Source organism: Salmo salar, chromosome 06 (assembly GCF_965601325.2).
Source record: "Salmo salar chromosome 06, fSalSal1, whole genome shotgun sequence".
Classification (NCBI taxonomy): domain Eukaryota; kingdom Metazoa; phylum Chordata; class Actinopteri; order Salmoniformes; family Salmonidae; genus Salmo; species Salmo salar.
This window is the reverse complement of record NC_138296.1, coordinates 28,707,501-28,728,873: the sequence shown is the minus strand read 5'-3', so window position 1 is coordinate 28,728,873 and position 21,373 is coordinate 28,707,501. Positions and strand designations below refer to the sequence as shown.

The 21,373-nt window shown below is 46.5% G+C and overlaps 1 protein-coding gene across 11 annotated transcripts in view; it reads right to left on the bottom strand.

Annotated features, from left to right (window-relative positions):
- The window catches only part of LOC106606804 (voltage-dependent P/Q-type calcium channel subunit alpha-1A), a 132,554-nt gene that overhangs the window by 15,699 nt on the left and 95,482 nt on the right, over positions 1–21,373 (bottom strand). For 3 of the 11 annotated variants that reach the window (XM_082976410.1, XM_082976418.1, XM_082976419.1), the window contains 7 exons: positions 19,184–19,280; positions 13,754–13,868; positions 12,781–12,888; positions 10,662–10,768; positions 5,983–6,086; positions 5,395–5,530; positions 724–837 (listed from right to left, as the gene is read on the bottom strand). In XM_082976410.1, coding sequence (XP_082832536.1) covers positions 724–837; positions 5,395–5,530; positions 5,983–6,086; positions 10,662–10,768; positions 12,781–12,888; positions 13,754–13,868; positions 19,184–19,280 — 781 coding nt within the window. Of the gene's footprint in view, positions 1–723; positions 838–5,394; positions 5,531–5,982; positions 6,087–10,661; positions 10,769–12,780; positions 12,889–13,753; positions 13,869–18,064; positions 18,162–19,183; positions 19,281–21,373 lie in introns of all 11 variants that reach the window. The other 8 variants (XM_082976420.1, XM_082976416.1, XM_082976412.1 and 5 more) reach the window with 8 other exon arrangements.

Sequence of the window (21,373 nt, the reverse complement as noted above, 5' to 3'; positions counted from 1 at the left end):
CCTCCAGACTGTTGCTGCGGACCGTTCCACCTGGCGTGACCTCTACCCTCAAGGAGTGCAGTTAACCGAGAAAAAAAGGACTGAACAGAGACCATGACTTCACCGGCCTCAACAGGACAGGCATTTGTGTGCTCTGTCTGTGGCAACAGTGTGCATCCCGCATCAGATTATACAGTCATTAGTGAACCCACAAGCAGTAGTGGAAGTCATCATCGGATACGATGGACCACCTTAAACAAAGAGTGTGTGTGTGACATTATAGCAGAGATTACTTGGTACTGGATGAGAAGTGACAACCACAGTAACACACCTCCATGCAGTAGGGGATGAGTGGAGAGGAGGAGAAGAGGAGAGGAAGAGGAGAGGAAGAGTAGGGTGTTGGGGTATTTGGTACGGTAGTCTGTAAGACTTACCTGTAAGTCTGTCTGGCAAACATCCTATGGGCGATATTTCAACAGCATAGAAAGGGGAGCTACTGTCAAAATGCATGATATCACGTCAAATACCATGCATTTATAAAGAAAATATGCTTGAAAGTATCACGTGTCCATTTTCAGCAATGTTTTATAGTATTTTGTTATGCACTGTGTTGGATTATAAATAGTCTGTCTCTAGTCTTTGTGTGTCTCTAGTCATGTAGCTTATCGTGGAGATTGAGTCAAGGAGATGGAAAGCTAGAGGGAGCGAGAGAGGGAGGGAGGAGAGGAAATGAGGGGTGCTCACTTGGTTGTCGCCTGGAAGGCGTGGCATGGAAGCGGCCCTTCCGTGGCCTTCCATTGGCTGAAAGTGCTCAGTATCCGAGTAACCGTCACGCCCCATCTCTCTCATCTCTACCGTCTGCAAAATAGAGTGAGAGCAGGTGTGACTGTGATGAAGGAATATGATGGGGGACAATGGTGTGTTTGTCATCCTTTATCCCACGTGAGTGTGGGTGAGTGTAGTGTGTACAGCACAGGAGGTTGGTGGGACCTTAATTGGGGAGGACGGGCTTGTGTTAATGGTTGGATTGGAATGAATGGAATAGTATAAAATACATCAAACACATGGTTTCCATGTGTTTGATGACATTCCATTTGCTCCGTTCCAGCTATTGTTATGAGCCATCTTCCCCTCAGCCGCTTCCTGTGGTGTACAGTAGCATGTAGTGTAGTGTGGGAGGGACTGGGGTTTGAGCCTGGGAAATGGGGACAGGGGAAGGTTTAAGGCTAGGTTTAGATCTAGGGCGAGGGGCTAGGGCTGTGGTCTAGGAGCTAGGACTTGGACCTGGACTTGGATCAAGAGCAGGAACTGCTGAGGCTGAGGCAGGGGGCTTCGGTACAGGGGACTTCTGTGCAGGGTGCTTCAGTGCAGGTGGCTTCAGTACAGGGGGCTTCGGTACAGGGGGCTTCGGTACAAGGGGCTTCGGTGCAGGGGGCTTCGGTGCAGGGGGCTTCGGTACAGGGGGTTTCGGTACAGGGGGCTTCGGTGCAGGGGGCTTCAGTGCAGGTGGCTTTGGTACAGGGGGCTTCGGTACAAGGGGCTTCGGTACAGGTGGTTTCAGTGCAGGGGGCTTCGGTGCAGGGGGCTTCGGTGCAGGGGGCTTCGGTGCAGGTGGCTTCAGTACAGGGGGCTTCGGTACAGGGGGCTTCAGTACAGGTGGCTTCGGTGCAGGAGGCTTCGGTACAGGGGGCTTCAGTACAGGTGGCTTCGGTGCAGGGGGCTTCAGTGCAGCTGGCTTCGGTGCAGGGGGCTTCGGTGCAGGGGGCTTGGGGATAGAGGGCTTGGGGGCTGAAGGTTTGGGGGCTGGGGGCTTGGTCCGTGCTCTCCGGTATCCTTGGGACATCCCTACCCCATTGAAGTTGAAATTTAACCTCTAAAAGTCTAAGCTGACACATGGAATTGTTTTAAGATAGTCATACCATGGATCATTTAGCTATTTGATTTAGGTATATATAAACAAATATATACAGTACCAGTACAAAGTTTGGACACACCTACTCATTCCAAGTTCTTTCTTTATTTTTACTATGTTCTACATTGTAGAATAATAGTGAAGACATCAAAACTATGAAATAACACATATGGAATCATGTAGTAGCCCAAAAAAGTGTTAAACAAATCAAAATATATTTTATATTTGAGATACTTTAAAGTAGCCACCCTTTGCCTTGATGACAGCTTTGCACACTTTTGGCATCCTCTCAACCAGCTTCATGAGGTAGCCATCTGGAATTAATTTTATATAAGGTTAACAGGTGTGCCTTGTTAAAAGTAAATTTGTGGAATTTATTTCCTTTCTTAATGCCTTTGAGCCAATCAGTTGTGTTGTGACAAAGTAGGGATGGTAAAGAAGATAGCCCTATTTGGTAAAAGACCAAGTCCATATTATGGCAAGAACAGTTCTAGTAAGCAAAGAGAAATGACAGTCCATCATTACTTTAGGACATGAAGGTTAGTCAATTCAGAAAATGTCAAGAACTTTGAAAGTTTCTTCAAGTGCAGTCGCAAAAACCATCAAGCGCTATGATGAAACTGACTCTCATGAGGACCGCCAAAGGAAAGGAAGACCCAGAGTTACCTCTGATGCAGAGGATAATTTCATTAGAGTTACCATTCTCAGAAATTGCAACCCAAATAAATGCTTCAGAGTTCAAGTAAGACACATCTCAACATCAACTGTTCAGAGGAGACTGCGTGAATCAGGCCTTCAGGGTCGAATTGCTGCAAAAAAAACACAACTAAAGGGCACCAATAAGAAGTAGAGACTTGCTTGGGCCAAGAAACACGAGCAATGGACATTAGACCGGTGGAAATCTGTCCTTTGGTCTGATGAGTCCAAATTGGAGATTTTTGGTCTTTGAGATGGTTTGGGATGGGTTGGACCGCAGAGTGAAAGAAAAGCAGCCAACAAGTGCTCAGCATATGTGGGAACTCCTTCAAGACTACTGGAAAAGCATTCCAGGTGACTACCTCATGAAGCTGGTTGAGAATGCCAAGAGTGTGCAAAGCTGTCATCAAGGCATGTGGTGGCTACTTTGAATAATCTAAAATGTATTTTGATTGGTTTAACACTTTTCTGGTTACTTCATTATTCCATATGTGCTATTTCATAGTTTTGATGTCTAGTAAAAATAAAGAAAAACCCTTGAATGAGTAGGTATGTCCAAACCGAACCTTTGACTGGCACTATATATATATATATATATATATTTACCCAAAAACATATAGGGGATTGGAAATTATGCATACAATTACATTGATGGAAGCTACAATCCATCTGGAATATTAAAGCTGATCTACACCCTAAAAAAAATAAAAAATAAAAAATAAAAAAATTATAATCAAAAAATGAACAGTTCTTGTGCTGACGTTGCTTCCAGAAGTCATTTGGAACTCGTTGCAACCGAGGACAGACGAGTTTTACGCACTATACGCGTCAGCACTCAGCGGTCCCGTTCTGTGAGCTTGTGTGGCCTACCACTTTGCGGCTGAGCCATTGTTGCTCCTAGACATTGCCACTTCACAATAACAGCACTTACAGTTGACCAGAGCAGCTCTAGTGTAACCGATGTGAAATGGCTAGTTAGTTAGCGGTGGTGCGCGCTAATAGCGTTTCAATCAGTGACGTCACTCGCTCTGAGACTTGAAGTAGGGTTTCCTCTTGGGTTGCAAGGGCCGCGGCTTTTGTGGCGCGATGGGTAACGATGCTTCGTGGGGTGTCAGTTGTTGATGTGTGCAAGGGTCCCTGGTTCGAGCCCAGGTTGGGGTGAAGAGAGGGACGGAACCTACACTGTTACATTGATGCTGTTGACCCGGATCATTGGTTGCTGCGGAAAAGGAGGAGGTCAAAGAGGGGGGTGAGTGTAACCGATGTGAAATGGCTAGTTAGTTAGCGGTGGTGCGCGCTAATAGCGTTTCAATCAGTGACGTCACTCGCTCTGAGACTTGAAGTAGGGTTTCCCCTTGTGTTGCAAGGGTCGCGGCTTTTGTGGCGCGATGGGTAACGATGCTTCGTGGGCGTTAGTTGTTGATGTGTGCAAGGGTCCCTGGTTCGAGCCCGAGTTGGGGCGAAGAGAGGGACGGAACCTACACTGTTACACTAGCAGGGAAGAAATTTGACAAACTGACTTGTTCGAAAGGTGGCGTCCTATGACGGTGCCACGTTGAAAGTCACTGAGCACTTCAGTAAAGCCATTCTACTGCCAATGTTTGTCTATGGAGATTGCATGGCTGTGTGCTTGATTTTATGCACCTGTCAGCAATGGGTTTGGCTGAAATAGCCAAATCCACTAATTTGAAGAGGTGTTCACATACTTTTGTATATATATAGCATACTTCGATTCCTTTTTTAAACCGGTACTGGGTTACTTTCAGACGAGTCCAGTGACACTTGTGGGCGTTGTAAAGCAAAACGGAGAACACTATCGTTTGGACGCTACAGACGTTTTCGTGAGAAGACCGATTTTCGGGATGTCTCCTGGTCTGACAAACAGTGCTGTAGTTCTGCCACTTTCCACCACAAATGCAGAAGGCCGACATAGGCGTATCCGATGGATTGAGACACGGCCAATACAAAAAAACATATTTCAATCTTAAACAGACGGATTTTGATTTTGATAATATTATGTTATTTAGGGCTTGGGGGATGAGGGTTTGGGGGCTGAGGGCTTGGGGGATGAGGGCTTGGAGGTTGTGGGCCTGGGGGCTGAGGGGGATAGATGGGTATGGGATGTGAATGGTGGGAGGGTTTAAGCAGGCATAGCCAATCAGGGCAGGTTATAGGGAAACCATCATGTTCACATTTTCCCAGTAACTAACTCTAACTCCTGGGCCCTTCATGTAGATCTGAAAGGATTAGTAATGACTCAAAGCCATTTGATGAATGTGCTGTATTGCTTACACCTTTCAGATCTGTCTAAGTGCCTATAGGGGAGAGGAGCTGTAGGGACCATATGGACAATAGGCAGGAATAAAACAGAGCCAGCGGTGACTCTGTGTACGAGTTGATTCAACAATGATGACCCTAAATATCCTGTAAGGAAAGAGCACCAGGACACTTGCTCTATATGAACCAGTCCAATTAAAATATGTGGATGTTCAGACAGCATGAAACATGAATAGCATGAAAGAAAATCACTATTTCATGTTTACTGGGAACCATTTATTAGTGTGTTCTTGTGGCAATGACATACTGTACATGTTACATGCACGTACTGTATTGATCTGTATTTGTGCGTATGCATGTGCGTGTATATACACTTCTGAGTTATGTCTGTTGTCCAGGGATTCCTCTGGATGCTGGTGTGTGTGTGTGTGTGTGTGTGTGTGTGTGTGTGTGTGTGTGTGTGTGTGTGTGTGTGTGTGTGTGTGTGTGTGTGTGTGTGTGTGTGTGTGTGTGTGTGTGTGTGTGTGTACCTGCGAGTTATGCCTGCTGTCCAGGCCATCCTCAGAGTGCTGTCCCTCAGGACTCCAGTTGCCTACTCTCTGGGACATCTCCTGAGCCCGCACTGTCACCCACGACTGGCTCTCTGGAACCCCCCCCTCCACCGGTCTACAACACACAGACAGTCAGACAGGCCCCTCGCACACACACACACCACCTCCCTCCACCGGTCTACAACACACACGGATAGACAAACACTGACACACGCATGCATACACACAAACCAGGCCCCATATACATCACCTTCATCAGACCCATGCATTCAGCACTTGTATGAGGCTAACTGAATGCACTCATCCCCACAAACCCATACACCAGCCTTTCTGAACCCACTACACACGCACATACACATACACACAGTGGTCCTCTACACGTGAGGCGTGTCCGCCCAGCGTGTCGTCCTGCTCCTCCTTCTCATGGATGACACTCCACCTGTGGAGCCACTACCCATCCTCCCTCTGGCTGCAAAGAAAGAGGGAGAGAGAAAACAGAGAGAGAGGGAGAGGACAGAGAGACCCAGAGAGAGAGAGTTGGAGGGGGGGGGACAGGGGTCTACTCACAGGCTGTTGACGGGGTCTGCCGGTTGGGTAGGAGGGAGGCTGAGAGGCCCGTCCTGGATGGGGGAGGGCGGCTCCACGCGCTGAAACAGTAATGTCGTTCGATTCTGTGTGAGATACAACATGGCCGCTGGCTTTAAGGTAGACATACAGGAAATGGGGAAGGTGGAGAAGAAAGTGAGTTCAGAGCAGGTCACAGCATCCAGGGGGGAGGAAGGGTTTCAGTCAGCAGGGGCTGACTGAGCCAGAGCGCATTCTGGGAGGGGAGTTGGAGTCCTGCTGTAAATGTGAGAATGGAAGGCTCATGCCAATGACTCATCTACTTCCAGGTCACCATGAATGAAGGGCATTAACCAGAGCCTTAGCCACTGTATATGACCTACAGTATACAGTACCTAGCTATGGATTAGGAAGTGTTCCGTTGGATGCTACAAAGAGGTCTGGATTTGTCTGGCATTAATTAAGGTCTTTGTCTACAGTATTTTTTATCTTATCAGACAATTTGCATGTTGCTCATAGGAACACATCTCAAATGACACACTATTTCTGATTTTCACCTAGGCTTTGATTCAAAAGAAGTGCACTATAACATGAAAAGGGTGCCATTCAATACACAACCCATTCGACAGGATGGACAGTGTTTACCTCTTGACCTGATTGGATTTCAACCTTGACATTTGACCCCCATTTGACCTCAAGCAGCCAAATGATCACTATCGGCAACCAGGAAATTAGAGTTGGTGGGTGCAGTTTGAGCCAGTCAAACAATCCATCAGAGCAGTAGAACAGCAAGACCAGGGAGGGAATAAGGAAAAGTTGAACAAGGCAGAACATCAGTGCAAAACCAATGGACAGATCCATCAGGAAGAGAACATTCCAAGTTTCTGTTGAAAACAGACGTTGACACATAAGGAGAGGAGGGAGAATAGTCAGGAAATAATATAAAAATGATGATAGAGAAAGGAAGACAGGAGAGGATGAGAAAAGGAAAGAATAGATGTAGAAGTCCATGTGAGCGAATATCGAGAGAGAAAGGGGACACAAGGAGGGATAGAGGAAGGATTAAAAAGAGAGAGGAAGACGAGGACTAGGAGTAGAAGGGGTCTTTGTAGAAGGGGTCTACATAGAACCCAAAGGGGTTCTACATGGAACCAAAAGGGTTATATCTGGAACCAAAAAGGGTTCATCAAATGGTTCTCCTATGGGGACAGCTTAAGAACTCTTTTAGGTTCTAGATAGCACCTGTTTTTCTTAGTGTAGGTGAAATGCATGGTGGGAGTAAGTGTGTTCAAATAACCACATACAGTGTCATTCAGTTATTACACATCCACTTAAAACTGACCAACTGCTACTTTTATGTCCGTAAGATATCTGGGCAAAATGTTGTTGGGCCGCATTTGGTTTCCTGCTGTGGGCCGTAAACCATGCCGGCAGTGGGCCACTCCTGGGCCAGTATATACTTGCTAGCTGGAATGGATTATCAATGGTAAGTAGCTGTTTTGGTTTAAGGATTTCACGAGCCATGGAGGGTCAAGTTTAAAGTGGATGGATCACAAAGGTTCCAGGTCACACAAGGAAATAGCACACAAATATTTTTCCAAACAATATTTGTCCAATTGTCATTTCTAAACACTTGGAACAGTTATTGTCCGAACCTGAACCGTTCGAAGCAAGGGTATTCCCATTCTCCAGGTCCCACCCCTAGTCTCACATCATGACAAACCACATGCTTATCTACGGCAGCAAGCTCTACCTGGAATCATGCAGGGAAGAAACTCTCATCACTGGGATAGACGCTACCCTACACTATGTCTCTCCTTACCAAACACTATGGTAATAATACTGTCTGAGATGGTGCAAGGGGGAGGGAAGTCCACTCCTCTGCTCCTGTCCTTCTGTAAGCAAGTAGCAGCAGGGGTGGGGGAGGGAAGGAGGGGAAGAGAGGTGAAGGCGCAAGGGGGAGGAGAGTGAGGGGCAGCTCAGTAAGAGGAGGTGTAGAGAGGGGTACAGGGGAGAGGGGAGAGGATGTGTAGGGGTAAAGGGTGGGAGAGCAGACATTGGCTGGAGAGCAGGATGGGTGACGATTAGATGAGGATGTGTCAGTGACATCATCAATGTTTGATAACATTCATTGCTCAAGAAACTCCAGTTCGTGAGTGTTTGTGCTCTGTACATGTTTGTGATCATGGGTAAGTACACCTTGGGAGCATTAGAGTAAAAGCACAAGGACCAGCTGGGTGGTATGGTTGTGGTATGGTTGTGGTTGTGAATGAAGACCATGAAGACATGGTCACGGTCAAAAGTTCAATGACTTGACTCTAAGTATTGGGTGACCAACTCTTGAGTCTTCTCAGCTTGTCTTATGAGTCTTCCATTGTAGTTCGACAGGTGATAGAGGGTGGTTTCTACAGTTGTTTAGATGGTATCTCCATGATAGCTCCATCATGTTCCTGAGGAGTTCCTGTGACTTGTCCAATCAAACTATCCCCTGACTCATACTGTAGGTCCCATCCAACCAACTCTTCAAAAAGCATGTACGTATACAAATCTATACACATGGCTAAGGCAGGTTTGAGGTCAGTTTTTAAAGCTCAGACAGAGCCAGACTCTCTCAACTAACTCCTAGATCTTTCAATATCCTGCCTCTCTCACGCCCTTCACCTCATGTGTCAGAGAAAAAGAGTTAAGATCATTGTTTAAACGTTGAATTTAGTGACTATCCCTTCAAGACCAACCTCTTCCTTGTGCTATCCTACAAGGAAGGAATGCCAGATGGCAGCAATGAAGTCATGAGGAATTGATATGGCTGAGAGTTGTGTGTAGAGTGGTGGCAGGTGGCCATAGCAGAGCAGGGAAAGTGGCATGCTTAGAGTGCAATGAGAGAGGAGGAGTAGGAGGAGAGGAGGAGTAGGACTCTGTCTGTAAAATAGGAAACCGTGCATGTGTGTGCGTGAGAAATACAAATAAAACAAATAAAACAATCTCTGTAATTGAAAACGTCATCTTTTACTTTACACTTAAATTGTTTCTGTAACTGTGTTACAAATACTGCTACAATTTTAACGTTTTATCGTCAGTGGCTTCACATGTGACTACAAGATCCACTGTATTGGTTGTATATGCATTCTCTCTGTCAACAGGGAATAGGGGGCTACAGTGCAATGCTACAGTCCAGGGTGTAGGGCAACAGTCCAAGGCCAGGATGTGGCTAAAGGCTTGGGAAGACTAGCATCATCATCATCATCATCATCATCATCATCATCACTAGCAGTGGATTCACAGCCAGGGAAAGGGAGGATAAAGAGAAACAGGCTTAGGTGAGGAATGTACATTAACGTCGTACAGTCTTCGCCATCCAGAGCTGTGACAAAGACACCCAGCCCAAACCAATCCAAAGATGATCGAGAGGGTTCTCTATAGCAAGAAAAGTGCCTCTTCTTTAGAAATAATCGTGATTCAGAATTATATAATTGTGCTTGAAATATAATCTGCTGGTTTTCTGTATAGATGCTCTAGCAATAATATAATATCATATAAAAATGTATCGTAATTTCCGGACTATTAAGCGCACCTGAATATAAGCCGCACCCACTGAATTTAAAAAAATATATTATTTTGAACATAAATATTTTTTTTATTTTGAACATGTCTATAAGCCGCAGGTGCCTACCGGTACATTGAAACAAATGAACTTTACACAGGCTTTAACGAAACACGGCTTGTAACAAAAATAAATAGGCTTTAACGAAACACGGCTTGTAACAAAAATAAATAGGCTTTAACGAAACACGGCTTGTAACAAAAAATAAAAAATTAGCAGTAAGCTTTAGTTGTCTTTTTGCACTGAGTCAATTCCTCACGCTGCTGTTTCCAACGTCTTATCAACGACTCATTAAGACCAAGCTCCCGTGCAGCAGCTCTATTTCCTTTTCTAACAGCCAGATCAATCGCCTTCAACTTGGAAGCTGCATCATATGCATTTCATATGCATGTCTTTGCCATGATGAGGGTGACAAAATGACTACTGTAATCAGAATGATGGGAAGTTTGAGAGCGCTCGATTTAATCTAAACAGTAAACAAAAAAGTTGTTTGACGTTAACCCGTTCGGCAATTACATTGGTCTAATGAAAGCTTCATGCCGTCAAAAAACTGAGCACGTCACAGAATGTGTTTTTTTGGAGAAAAAAAAATTGAAAGCGGGAAAAATCCATATATTAGCCGCGTCATTGTTTAAGCCGCGAGGTTCAAATCTGGGAAAAAAGTTGCGGCTTATAGTCTGGAATTTACAGTAATATAACATGGACCAGTGACATACTTTGTCCACCAGAGGGCCTCACAGAGTTTTATACCGACTAACTGCAGAGATAGATAGGAAGGAAGGGAGGATGGAAGAACACTGAGAGACAAGACTAGAGTGGGTAAACCCAATGGCAGTGGTCCTCTAACCTTTGACCTCTAACCATTAGCCAGGTGAGGTCAATGATAACAAGTGACCTTACAATAACGTAGTAAGTAAATGCTATTGTAAGACTGTGGATGGGTGTGGTTATGGGTTGTCACAGCTCCGCTTTGACCCCTGTACTAACAGCACAGCAGTATTTCTAGTCAGTCTGACTCTGCCCTCAGTCAGTCTGCGTTGTCTGAAGGTTTGGGGATGGTTCCTAGGGACAGTAGTTGTACCTGCTCCGCCTCTAGACGCGCCTGAGAGCGCTTGGCCTTGCTCTGCCTGTAGTACTCCATAATCATCATGGCAGCGTAGATCTTCCCCACCGTCAGGTCTGTTGCTGCTGAGAGAGGGACAAGTTACCCTGCACGATTAGACCACTACATATGGGACCCTGAGCGAGAGGGATGGGAGTAGAGGGGACGAGGCACGCACACAGAGAGAGAGACACACACTCACACAGACAAATACACACATATACACGAACACAGAGCTGATAGTCTTTTCACAAACAGACTCAGACTAAAAAATGATCATGTGTCACATTTTCTCTGTTTAACTGTTGTCTTTCTTTCTTTACATCTTTTCTAGCCATATCTGTATTTCTACTGACTGGTGGTCTTCAATCAGAAGACAAGACTCAAGACCACTTCATTGTGTAGATGGGGGACCTGGCAGAGGACTGGACAGTACCAACAGAACTACTGGGGCTGTTTTGATGCTGTTTTGGCATTCTGATGTAGGACCGATGGTTCCCCCTTTACTTCTCAATAGAAGGTGGACATCTTGTACTTAGTTCAATTTGGACCTTGTACTTTGTTATCTCCAAACAGTTAAACAAAACAGAGCTTCAGAATATAAAAAAGTGCGATAACAGTCTTTGAAAGAGTCATTTCCAGGTTTCAACAGCAGATCACATCTTCACAATAAAAGGGCCTAACGTCCAGTTCAAAAAAGTGTGTTCACAACATTATGCTATTGGCCATTTCTGTACTCCGCTCACCAGCATGCTAAATTACCACACATTTTATTTCAACTTGGTTTGAACGTTATTAGCAGGGCAAGGAAGCCTGTGCATTCTGGTAAAATTTGGTACAATTAGCAATCTGGTGAGTAGCTATAACGCACCTGACCCAGATGCCTTTACCTATACTGTAAATCATGTTTCCTTTCATATAATATACATCTAATATCTACATAGCAACTAGTGCTTTGGCACTTGTGCATTCCTTCTAGTCTTGTATGTATTTCTCCGACATGCATAGCAGCCAGTGTTCTGACCTACAGTAGCACTGTATGAACTAAACCCCTGGAGTGTTCTGACCTACAGTAGCACTGTATGAACTAAACCCCTGGAATGTTCTGACCTACAGTAGCACTGTATGAACTAAACCCCTGGAGTGAAAAGACTACTATAGAGAGTTGGTCTATAGAGAGGCACCCCCTGATCTCAGGCACAGATCTGGGCAGACAGCCTGCTGGTATTGGATCCGGTGGAGGTGTGATGTTGGGTCTACAGAACAGGCCTGGAATCAGTGGAATGGGCTGTTGGAAGTATTGCATTGGGACTTTAGGATGAGGCCTGCTGTGTACAGTTGTTAGGTTGGGTGGAGGTGTGATATGGGTGCAAGAAAAGAGGTCTATATGGGTGTGTGGGGACTGGGGCTGGGGGGTGGTGGATGGGGTACATGGCCTGCTGTAGGGAAATGGGGCTAGGGATGGTGGAGGTGGATGGGGTACATGGCCTGCTGTAGGGAAATGGGGCTAGGGATGGTGGAGGTGGATGGGGTACATGGCCTGCTGTAGGGAAATGGGGCTAGGGATGGTGGAGGTGGATGGGGTACATGGCCTGCTGTAGGTAAATGGGGCTAGGGCTGGTGGAGGTGGATGGGGTACATGGCCTGCTGTAGGTAAATGGGGCTAGGGCTGGTGGAGGTGGATGGGGTACATGGCCTGCTGTAGGGAAATGGGACTAGGGCTGGTGGAGGTGGATGGGGTACATGGCCTGCTGTAGGGAAATGGGGCTAGGGCTGGTGGAGGTGGATGGAGGCTGGAGATGAAGGTCTAAAATTAGGTGTGTCGTCTTCGAGGATTGGACTGGTGAGAATCATGGGATCCTGTGTGTGTGTGTTGGTGTTGGTATGTGTGTATGTGTACATAATAAGTGTGTGTGTGTGATTGTGTGTGTGTGTGTGTGTGTATGTGTGTGTGTGTGTGTGTGTGTAGGGGGCTGTGCCTGCTGTATCAGAGGGTGCAGCAGTGAAGGAGACTGGTTGAGAGAAGCTGTCCTCGGGTGGCATGAAGAAGTAGACAGACACTGGCATTGCGTCGCGGTCCAAACACACTGCAACTTACACTTATGTGGCGTGACTAAGAGGTCCAGGGTCTTCTGGGAGAGATTGGGCCAAATCGCCATCATCTCTTTCCTCAGCTCTGCATCCATCTGGTGTTTGTCCACACCTCCTACACACACGCAATGACACACACACACACACACACACACACACGCACGCACGCACGCACGCACGCACGCACGCACGCACGCACGCACGCACGCACGCACGCACGCACGCACACACACACACACACACACACACACACACACACACACACACACACACACACACACACGCACACACACACACACGCACACACGCACACAAGCAGGCACACGCACACAAGCAGGCACACACACACACATGCACCAGTGTATACACACACATATAATAGCAACACACACATAAACACACACATTCACATCGATACAAATACACAGCAGAGCCATAGATGTGTAAGAATTGACGCACAGACATGAAAACACACACAAGCACACAGACACAAGAGAATGTGTTTGTTAATAGAGGTGAGCCTTGACTCCAAGTTTAAATGTATAGTGTGGATGAGCCATGTAACACAGAGACATGGGGATTAAATAGTATGTCTGGCCATCTTCACTTTGATTGGGCCAACCAAATAAAGTGAGACTCAATTACATTGAAACTATGATTGTTAATTCACATAAGAACTCTACAAAGTCTACAAAAAAAGAGCTGTAGCCTATTAGAAACCCTATTACACTGACAGTATGGCTGGTAGTACACATTCAATTCTATTGGTTAATAAGAACTATACAAACTCTATAGAAAAAGAGCTGTACTTAGGACACCGTGGGAGAAGCAGAGGGACCGATGTAGGTCTCAGGGACAGCAGGGTACACACGATACACAACCACCTTACAGTAGCAGACTGCCCTGCTCTGTTCTAGGGAAGACAAGAAACAGGGGGAAGAGATGGTGAAAAGGGCAAGCAGGAAAGAGGGGTTCCAAACCTTCCGTACCCTTGGCGATCTTGATGTCCAGCGCCGTGCGGATCAGGGCCATCAGGGTGGAGTTGAAGTGGACTGAGTTGTCGTCGGCGACCGGGAGGTCCATCCGCAGCAGCCTCTGTTGGAAAGAGCCAATCGGGGGAAGGTGGGTGAGTAAAAAGGGTGTGTCCCCCAGGAAGTGGTGGTGTAGGTGTGTTCTGAACCTCCAGGTGAGGAGACAGGGAAAGGGGGTTGGTGGCGGGGAGCTCTGTCATTTTTTGTAGCAGGCTCTATGAGTCTGTCTGTCTATCTGTACGTCTGTCAACTATACAATGTGTCATTGGCACTGCTACACCAGTTATGGCAGCTGTTCGGCAGCTGAGTTGTTATTAGGTACTGTCAGTACCAAAAAGATGTAAACATTGATACTTCAGTTATTTGATCCTTTCATGGCGGTGGCAAATGATACCATGATTTATTTACAGCCTGTGAGAGCCAAAGGTATAAAAAGGTTAACATTACACTACCACTACTGATTACTATGAGTTGGTTGGTTCCTCTTGTGGGTGTTACCTTGTTCATGTCTGTACACAGATATGAATAACAGTCCTTGTTGTGTTACTTAGGAGGACCTCACAGGTTCAGTAGTGTCACAGCATTATTTACGCCTTCTCTGATAGCAGGTGTAGAATGAAGTTAGACTCTGATCCAATGTCAGCTTTGTGCGTTTTCCCCTTGAATGGTTTAGTTCAGGATTATGGGATATTAATCTGATTCTAGATCAGTAAGAGCAGACAGCTGGCTGCCACTAACAGAGCTCCCCGTAGTGGATAGGAGATTCACAGAGTTCAACAGAGACCAGGCCATAAAGCGATAAACCAAAACTGAGGGACAGGGGGAGGGAAACGTCATCGTTTTCATTTATCCTTTATCCACCTTCTGGTCTTGTCAATATAAGAGAAATGGACACGAGCCAACACATACACACGCACAGACAACACACACAGACAACGTGACGTTAGTGTGTGTGAGACAGGCTCGCGGTAACCGTTGTCACGGCGACATCCCAGACATGCAGCAAGACCATGCCAACCACTCCGCTCCGCTCCCCTACCCCAAAACCCTGTGACACATACCCCCCCCCCCCCCCTGCCCCCCCCCCCCCTCATGCAACATGCGGTGCACACACATAATGCTTCACAGGACAAGCAGCGGCACAGCCGTACACAGAAAGCATCCTCTGTGTAGTTTAATAATAGAATGTTTATCTGTGGGTTTAGTAGTGGTTACTGGCAGGAGGATATGACATCATTGAAACTACATGTGCTACATCTATAGGAGATATTAGATGAAGGGCTGTTGTTGTCACACAGAGACAATAGAGCTGTAAAGCTCTATTCAAATCCTCTGATCTCTCAGTGAATAATGGGTGCAGGGCCTGACAGGGTTAATAGGTGAGCGTGAGAACAGAATTCAGACGATCAAAGTAATCTAAGAAAGTCAAGATGGCCGCCGCGGCAGCCATTTTTTAAAAGGTAAGATGGGCTGAGGTTCTAGGAAAGGCTGCCTTAGGCCTGAGGAAGACTGTACAATAAGTGTTAGGGGGTGGGGAAAAATACATCTCGTTATCAGAAAATTATTGAAAAGAGAGAGGGGGGGTGGGTTGTGAGTGACGTTTTAGAGACCGTTGTCAAAGCAAAAGAAGGGAGTGGTTGGAGGATGAGAAGAGGTTGGAGGATGAGAGAGAAAAAAGACGTCAGAGAGGTAAACAGCGAGTGATAAGAAAAAGAGGTTGAAAGTGATAGAATAAAAGAAAGATCTTCCGCCACACAAGCTGGTCGAGTCTAACACAGCATCCTGCCTGAAGAATACTGTCTGTCTGTCTCTACAGAACAGAGAAGAGTGGGGGTGAGAATTTAACACTACACATACAGTGGCCATTATTCTGTGGTTCAGAGGTGAAGGTTAAGTGTGAGGGTTTTTATCTCTCTCATTGGGCAGGTAGGTAGTGATGGTGGGTGGGGGATAGGGGACAGGTGAAGGGCAAGAAGGGGGGTCTGTGGGTTTTTAATGTCAAACTAAGATCACCTACAGATGACAGTTTACACGGGGAAAGGGGAGAGAGGTATTTTCAAAGACTGGACTGTTGCTATGGTTACCCCCAGACACAGTAGATGGAGGTGGTGGGGGATGGAAGGTTAGAGGTCAAAGTCTGAAAGAGGGGTTATATTACAGGGGACACTTCCGGAGGGAGGCTGTTAGGACTGAGGGACAAAACGCAGGAAGGAGAAGAAGGAAGGAGAGAAAAGAGAGGATAAAGCAGAGAGGTGAGGCAGGGAGAGGAGTGATGAGCTGAGCTGATAGGAATGAATGAACAGAGGACAGAAAGGCAGAGAGATGCAGATTTGCAGAGAGAGAGATGGAGAGAGAGAGAGGCAGGGAGAAATATAGGGAGAAATAGAAAGATAGAGGAATGGCAAAGTGAAGAATAGAAAGAGAGAGAGACGCGGAGAGAGGGATGCTAGAGATCGAGGTAGAGGTAAAGATTAACAGAGATGCAGGTAGGGAGAGCAGCTGGGAGGATAAGGAGGGTTTGGGGGACAGTAAGTTCTGGCGGTAGAGAGATCTCCTGTGCCTACAGGCTGTTCGGCTGGCTGCCCCTGAGGCTCACAGCGATCTGCCTACGAAGGGACACGTGTGTGTCATAAGGGTATCATAATTGTGTCATAATGTGTGGTAAGGGTATAATAAGGGTATAATAGGGGGTATGAGGTTAAATTAGAGCAGTGGTCACTACCATCCCTGGTCTGAGAGAGATGGTATGCAGGGCAGGTTTTTGTCCTAGTCCAATGTTAGCACACTTGATTCTGTTGGTCAGCAAATTAGCAAAACCTTGATTAGTTGAATCAGAGAACTGTTAGTTCTCCAGGACCAGGTTTGGTGACAACCAAATTAGTTGGGTATATGAGTGTATGAGGATTTCACAGGTATGTAAGGGTATTTAACGGGCATGAGTGTGTGTCGGTGTGTGTGTGTGTGTGTGTCTGTGTATGACAGTGTGTGAGAGAGGTAATGGTAGTGCCCGTGTGGTGGTGGGGGTGAAGGGGCAGGCATGCGAGTGGCGGGTTAGGAGGAGGGGAGGAGACAGCATGTGAAGAGGAGGGGGACTGGAAACAGAGTAGAACTGCATTGACAGAAGAACGGGGACGGGTGGAAAAGATTCACTTGCAGATTTTGCTACAGGAGAGATTCTACTACAAAAAAAGAGGCTAGATGTTATTCTGTGGCAATGATAACAGTTAACTGGTTAGCATACTACACAACCAACTAGATAGACAACAAACTATAATCCACCTAAGGGGACCTTTCAGCTCTCTGTCCTCTACCCAGAAAATACATCCTGATTTGTATATGTTGGACTACTGTACAACTAAAGACAGAGACCTGTTCCTCTATGTGTGTGTGTGTGTGTGTGTGTGTGTGTGCGTGTGTGCGCGTATGTGCGTGTGCGTGTGTGTGTGTGTGTGTGTGTGTGCGTGTGCGCGTATGTGTGTGTGCGTGTGCGTGTGTTTGCAGTAGCGCCATCCACAGGACGGAGCGACTAAGAGGACAGAAGTCTTACGGACCTTCCAAGCCCGGCTGCACACGCATACTGGTGTGTGTGTATGTATGTGTTTTTGCCTGTGCGTGTGTGTGTAGCTGTGTGCATACACTATTTTGCCAGCTTGGCCAAACATTTATATACATTTTTGTATAAGTCTTTAATCTTTAATATTTTTCCACTGGTATACATTAAAGAGGTCACTCTAATGTACACACCTGTATAGAGTCAATATCGAAGTTCGAGACCCCTTGACGTTTACTTTAGCCAAAGCTGCTATAGTTACCACAGCTGATTTGGTGTATTCTATTCCACTATGCACTCTGTTCAGATTCTTGTAAAGCTTTGACTGGCAAAAACAACGTGTGGGTGTATGTGTTTGATAATACGTGTGTGTAGAGGTGTGTGTGTGTTTCCGTCAGTATACACGGTGCAAAAGAGCTGAGAAGTTCCCTCCATTCACCCCTTCCTGTGGATAAACCTGTCTGACCTTTGTCCCTTGACCCTAACCCCCCGCCCCTCACCCCCAAACCCCTACCATCCATCCCTCCTCCCCATTCCCCACAATGACATCAGCGCTCCCCTCCATCGAATAACGAAAGCGAAGAAGAAAATGGAGATAAAGCAAAATATCAGAAACAAAATGTATAGAGAAGAAGAAGACACCAACACTACGGATACACAGTAAAGCGGAGGAAGAGGCACTAAGCCCCCTGGTTCTAGGGGGTCCTGACCTTGTAGGCCACCCGTGCCGGGCACCTGTTCCCCAGGCCTAGCGGAGGGCTCATATGCCTGAGCATGTCATACATATCCCTGCAACTGATCCTGCCACTGCATGTCAGCGCAGCACAGCCACCGCCCCCCACAGCCACAGCCAGAACAGCCACAGCCAACCACAGCCAACCAGAGAGAGAGCAGAGAGAATAAGAGAAGAGAGTAGGGGTGGGAGAAGGGTAGAGAGAGAAGGAGAAGAGGGAGGGAGAGAGAGAGAGCAAGAGAGAGCGAGGGAGAAAGAGAGAGAGGGGGAGAAAGAGAGAGTGAGGGAAGAGAGAAAAGAGAGGGGGACACAGATAGAAAGAGAGATAGAGAATGAGAGCAAAAGAGAGATCAAAGCAAAGAGTAGAGACGAGAAAAAAGAAGAAAAAAAGTTATTTGGCTGGTTTGAGAGCGAGAGAGAGACGCAGTGAGGCTGTCTAGAACTGGACTGAGTCGGCGGGGTGAGGGGGGGTACAACTGGTCTGAGCGGGCGGGGGTGTATATCTTGTAGAAGATAAGAGGGGGGTATAGGGAGGAGGAGGAGCGGAGTTGAGTAGAGTTGGAGACTTTTAGTAGAAGTAAAATATAGTTCTATGCAAGTGGGAGAGGATTGCATGGAGGAGCAGCGGACTTCAGAGTCAAGCACTGAGCTCCACTGCTGGGACTGGGCTATACCATGATGAGGGTGGGGTGTCAATGCAGTTTCTGTCCTCCCCCCCCAAGAACAATGCAATGCTACAGATCCCACAGTGTGTCTAGCACCGCGCCTAGCCGTGACTCAACAGCAAGCAAAACAACAGAAAGAAAAATGACCAAAGGAGAACAATCATAATTCTTTTTTTTTCTTCATAATCAAACTCTTAAAAGTTTATTTTTTATTTTTCATTTCAGTGGTGCACAACGTCATGCTCGTCTGGGTGTCTGCATTGTCCTACACATTCTCGTTTCAGATCAGAATGCAAGTAGAAATGGTCAAAATAAAGAAGAAGAGAGAAAGTATAACAAAAATGAAATCCAATCAGATCAGATAAGCGACACTCATTCCATTCTTGGATGCTGTAGCAGGTGTGGTTGAGGATTTTTAGTGGAAGTCAAACCTTGCAGGCCACTCTATGGGGGCATTTCTTTCCTAAGCCAAGAGGCGGGTCGATAACTCGCAATAAACTGTACATATCCTTATAATGAATGCGACCGCTGCAAAAAGAACAGGAGGAGTTAGAACAAACGTAGAGGACAGATACGACAAGAGAGAACAATGGGAAGAAAGAAGAGCACAAGATTGACAAGAAACAAGATATCATAACAGTAAAATTACTGTACGGTGTACACACACATACTACACACACCACACACACACACACACACACACACACACACACACACACACACACACACATTTTTGTTGCACGTCACCCGTTTGAGCTGTAGTGCTTTTCTTCTGCAATGAAACTGGTCTTTACCTGTTCCTATCATTCTCTCAGCCTATCCCTGCTCTGTTTAACCACTTGCTGTCTATTATCGTTCCTGTTTTCCTAATACAACACATCCCCCGTCTCTCTCAATTCCTCTTCCTAATAGAACCCATCCCCCATCTCTCTCAATTCCTCTTCCTGGTAGAACACATCCCCCGTCTCTCTCAATTCCTCTTCCTAATAGAACCCATCCCCCATCTCTCTCAATTCCTCTTCCTGGTAGAACCCATCCCCCATCTCTCTCAATTCCTCTTCCTAATAGAACCCATCCCCCATCTCTCTCTCAATTCCTCTTCCTAATAGAACCCATCCCCCATCTCTCTCAATTCCTCTTCCTGGTAGAACCCATCCCCCGTCTCTCTCTCAATTCCTCTTCCTAATAATACCCATCCCCCGTCTCTCTCTCAATTCCTCTTCCTAATACTACCCATCCCCCGTCTCTCTCTCAATTCCTCTTCCTAATACTACCCATCCCCCGTCTCTCTCTCAATTCCTCTTCCTAATAGAACCCATCCCCATGTCTCTCTCTCAATTCCTCTTCCTAATACTACCCATCCCCCGTCTCTCTCAATTCCTCTTCCTAATACTACCCATCCCCATGTCTCTCTCTCAACCCCTCTTCCTAATACTACCCATCCCCATGTCTCTCTCTCAACCCCTCTTCCTAATACTACCCATCCCCCGTCTCTCTCTCAATTCCTCTTCCTAGTGGAACCCATCCCTATGTTTGTCTCTCAATTCCTCTTCCTAATACTACCCATCCCCCGTCTCTCTCTCAATTCCTCTTCCTAATAGAACCCATCCCTATGTCTCTCTCTCAATTCCTCTTCCTAGTAGAACCCACCCCTATGTCTCTCTCTCAATTCCTCTTCCTAGTAGAACCCATCCCTATGTCTCTCTCTCAATTCCTCTTCCTAATAATACCCATCCCCATGTCTCTCTCTCAATTCCTCTTCCTAATAGAACCCATCCCCATGTCTCTCTCTCAATTCCTCTTCCTAATAGAACCCATCCCCGTCTCTCTCTCATTCCCCTCGTTCATTCCCTTCCCCCTCTCTGCCAGCAGTGGTGTGTGCCAGTAATTGGTTGTGTGTGGAGTATAATTAAGGAATAGCTCATTAACTAGAAATGCATGTGAATGCTAAATGGCCTAATGTGTAATAGCCACTTGTCATACAGAGGCCCATCTCCCCATAGATTGTCTGTTCCCCCCTCCCTCCTTCCCTCCCTCCATCCCTTGCTTCTCTCCAGAAAATCCTCCTTGTTTTCTTCCATGCCTGCCTTTATCTCAATTCGCCATGTTACCAAAACCTTTTAATTGTGATAACTTTGTCTATTCCTACCCATCTCAGTTGCTCTCATTTTCTCTCTCCATTTCCCTTCCCCCACTACTGTGTCTCTACCTCCTTCCCTCAATCCACTCCCTCTCACTCCTCCTCTCCCTTGTTCTCTCCCTCTACATTGCAGACTACAGGACAGCAGAAGGATAACAGGCACTGGAATACAGATACTAGGAAACTTAGCGTGTTTCAGGTTCCACGGGGGTTGAATATACAGTACAGTAAAGGGGAGGTTTGTTGCCACAGTAAGTTTTGGCAGTATGCAGATTCCAGAGGGGTGGAGGTGGGGTGGGGGTCTGAACCACACACAGAGAGGGAGGGGGCACAGGGAGGGAGGGGTAACTGGATCACTGAGAAGGTTACTGCTCAGATCCATGATCCCCCCTACAGCTGGTGTCTTGTGTGGGTTCTTTAGACTGATTTGGGATCAGTTCAACTACAGGAGACTTGGCCTTTATATCCTTTATGACTCTTA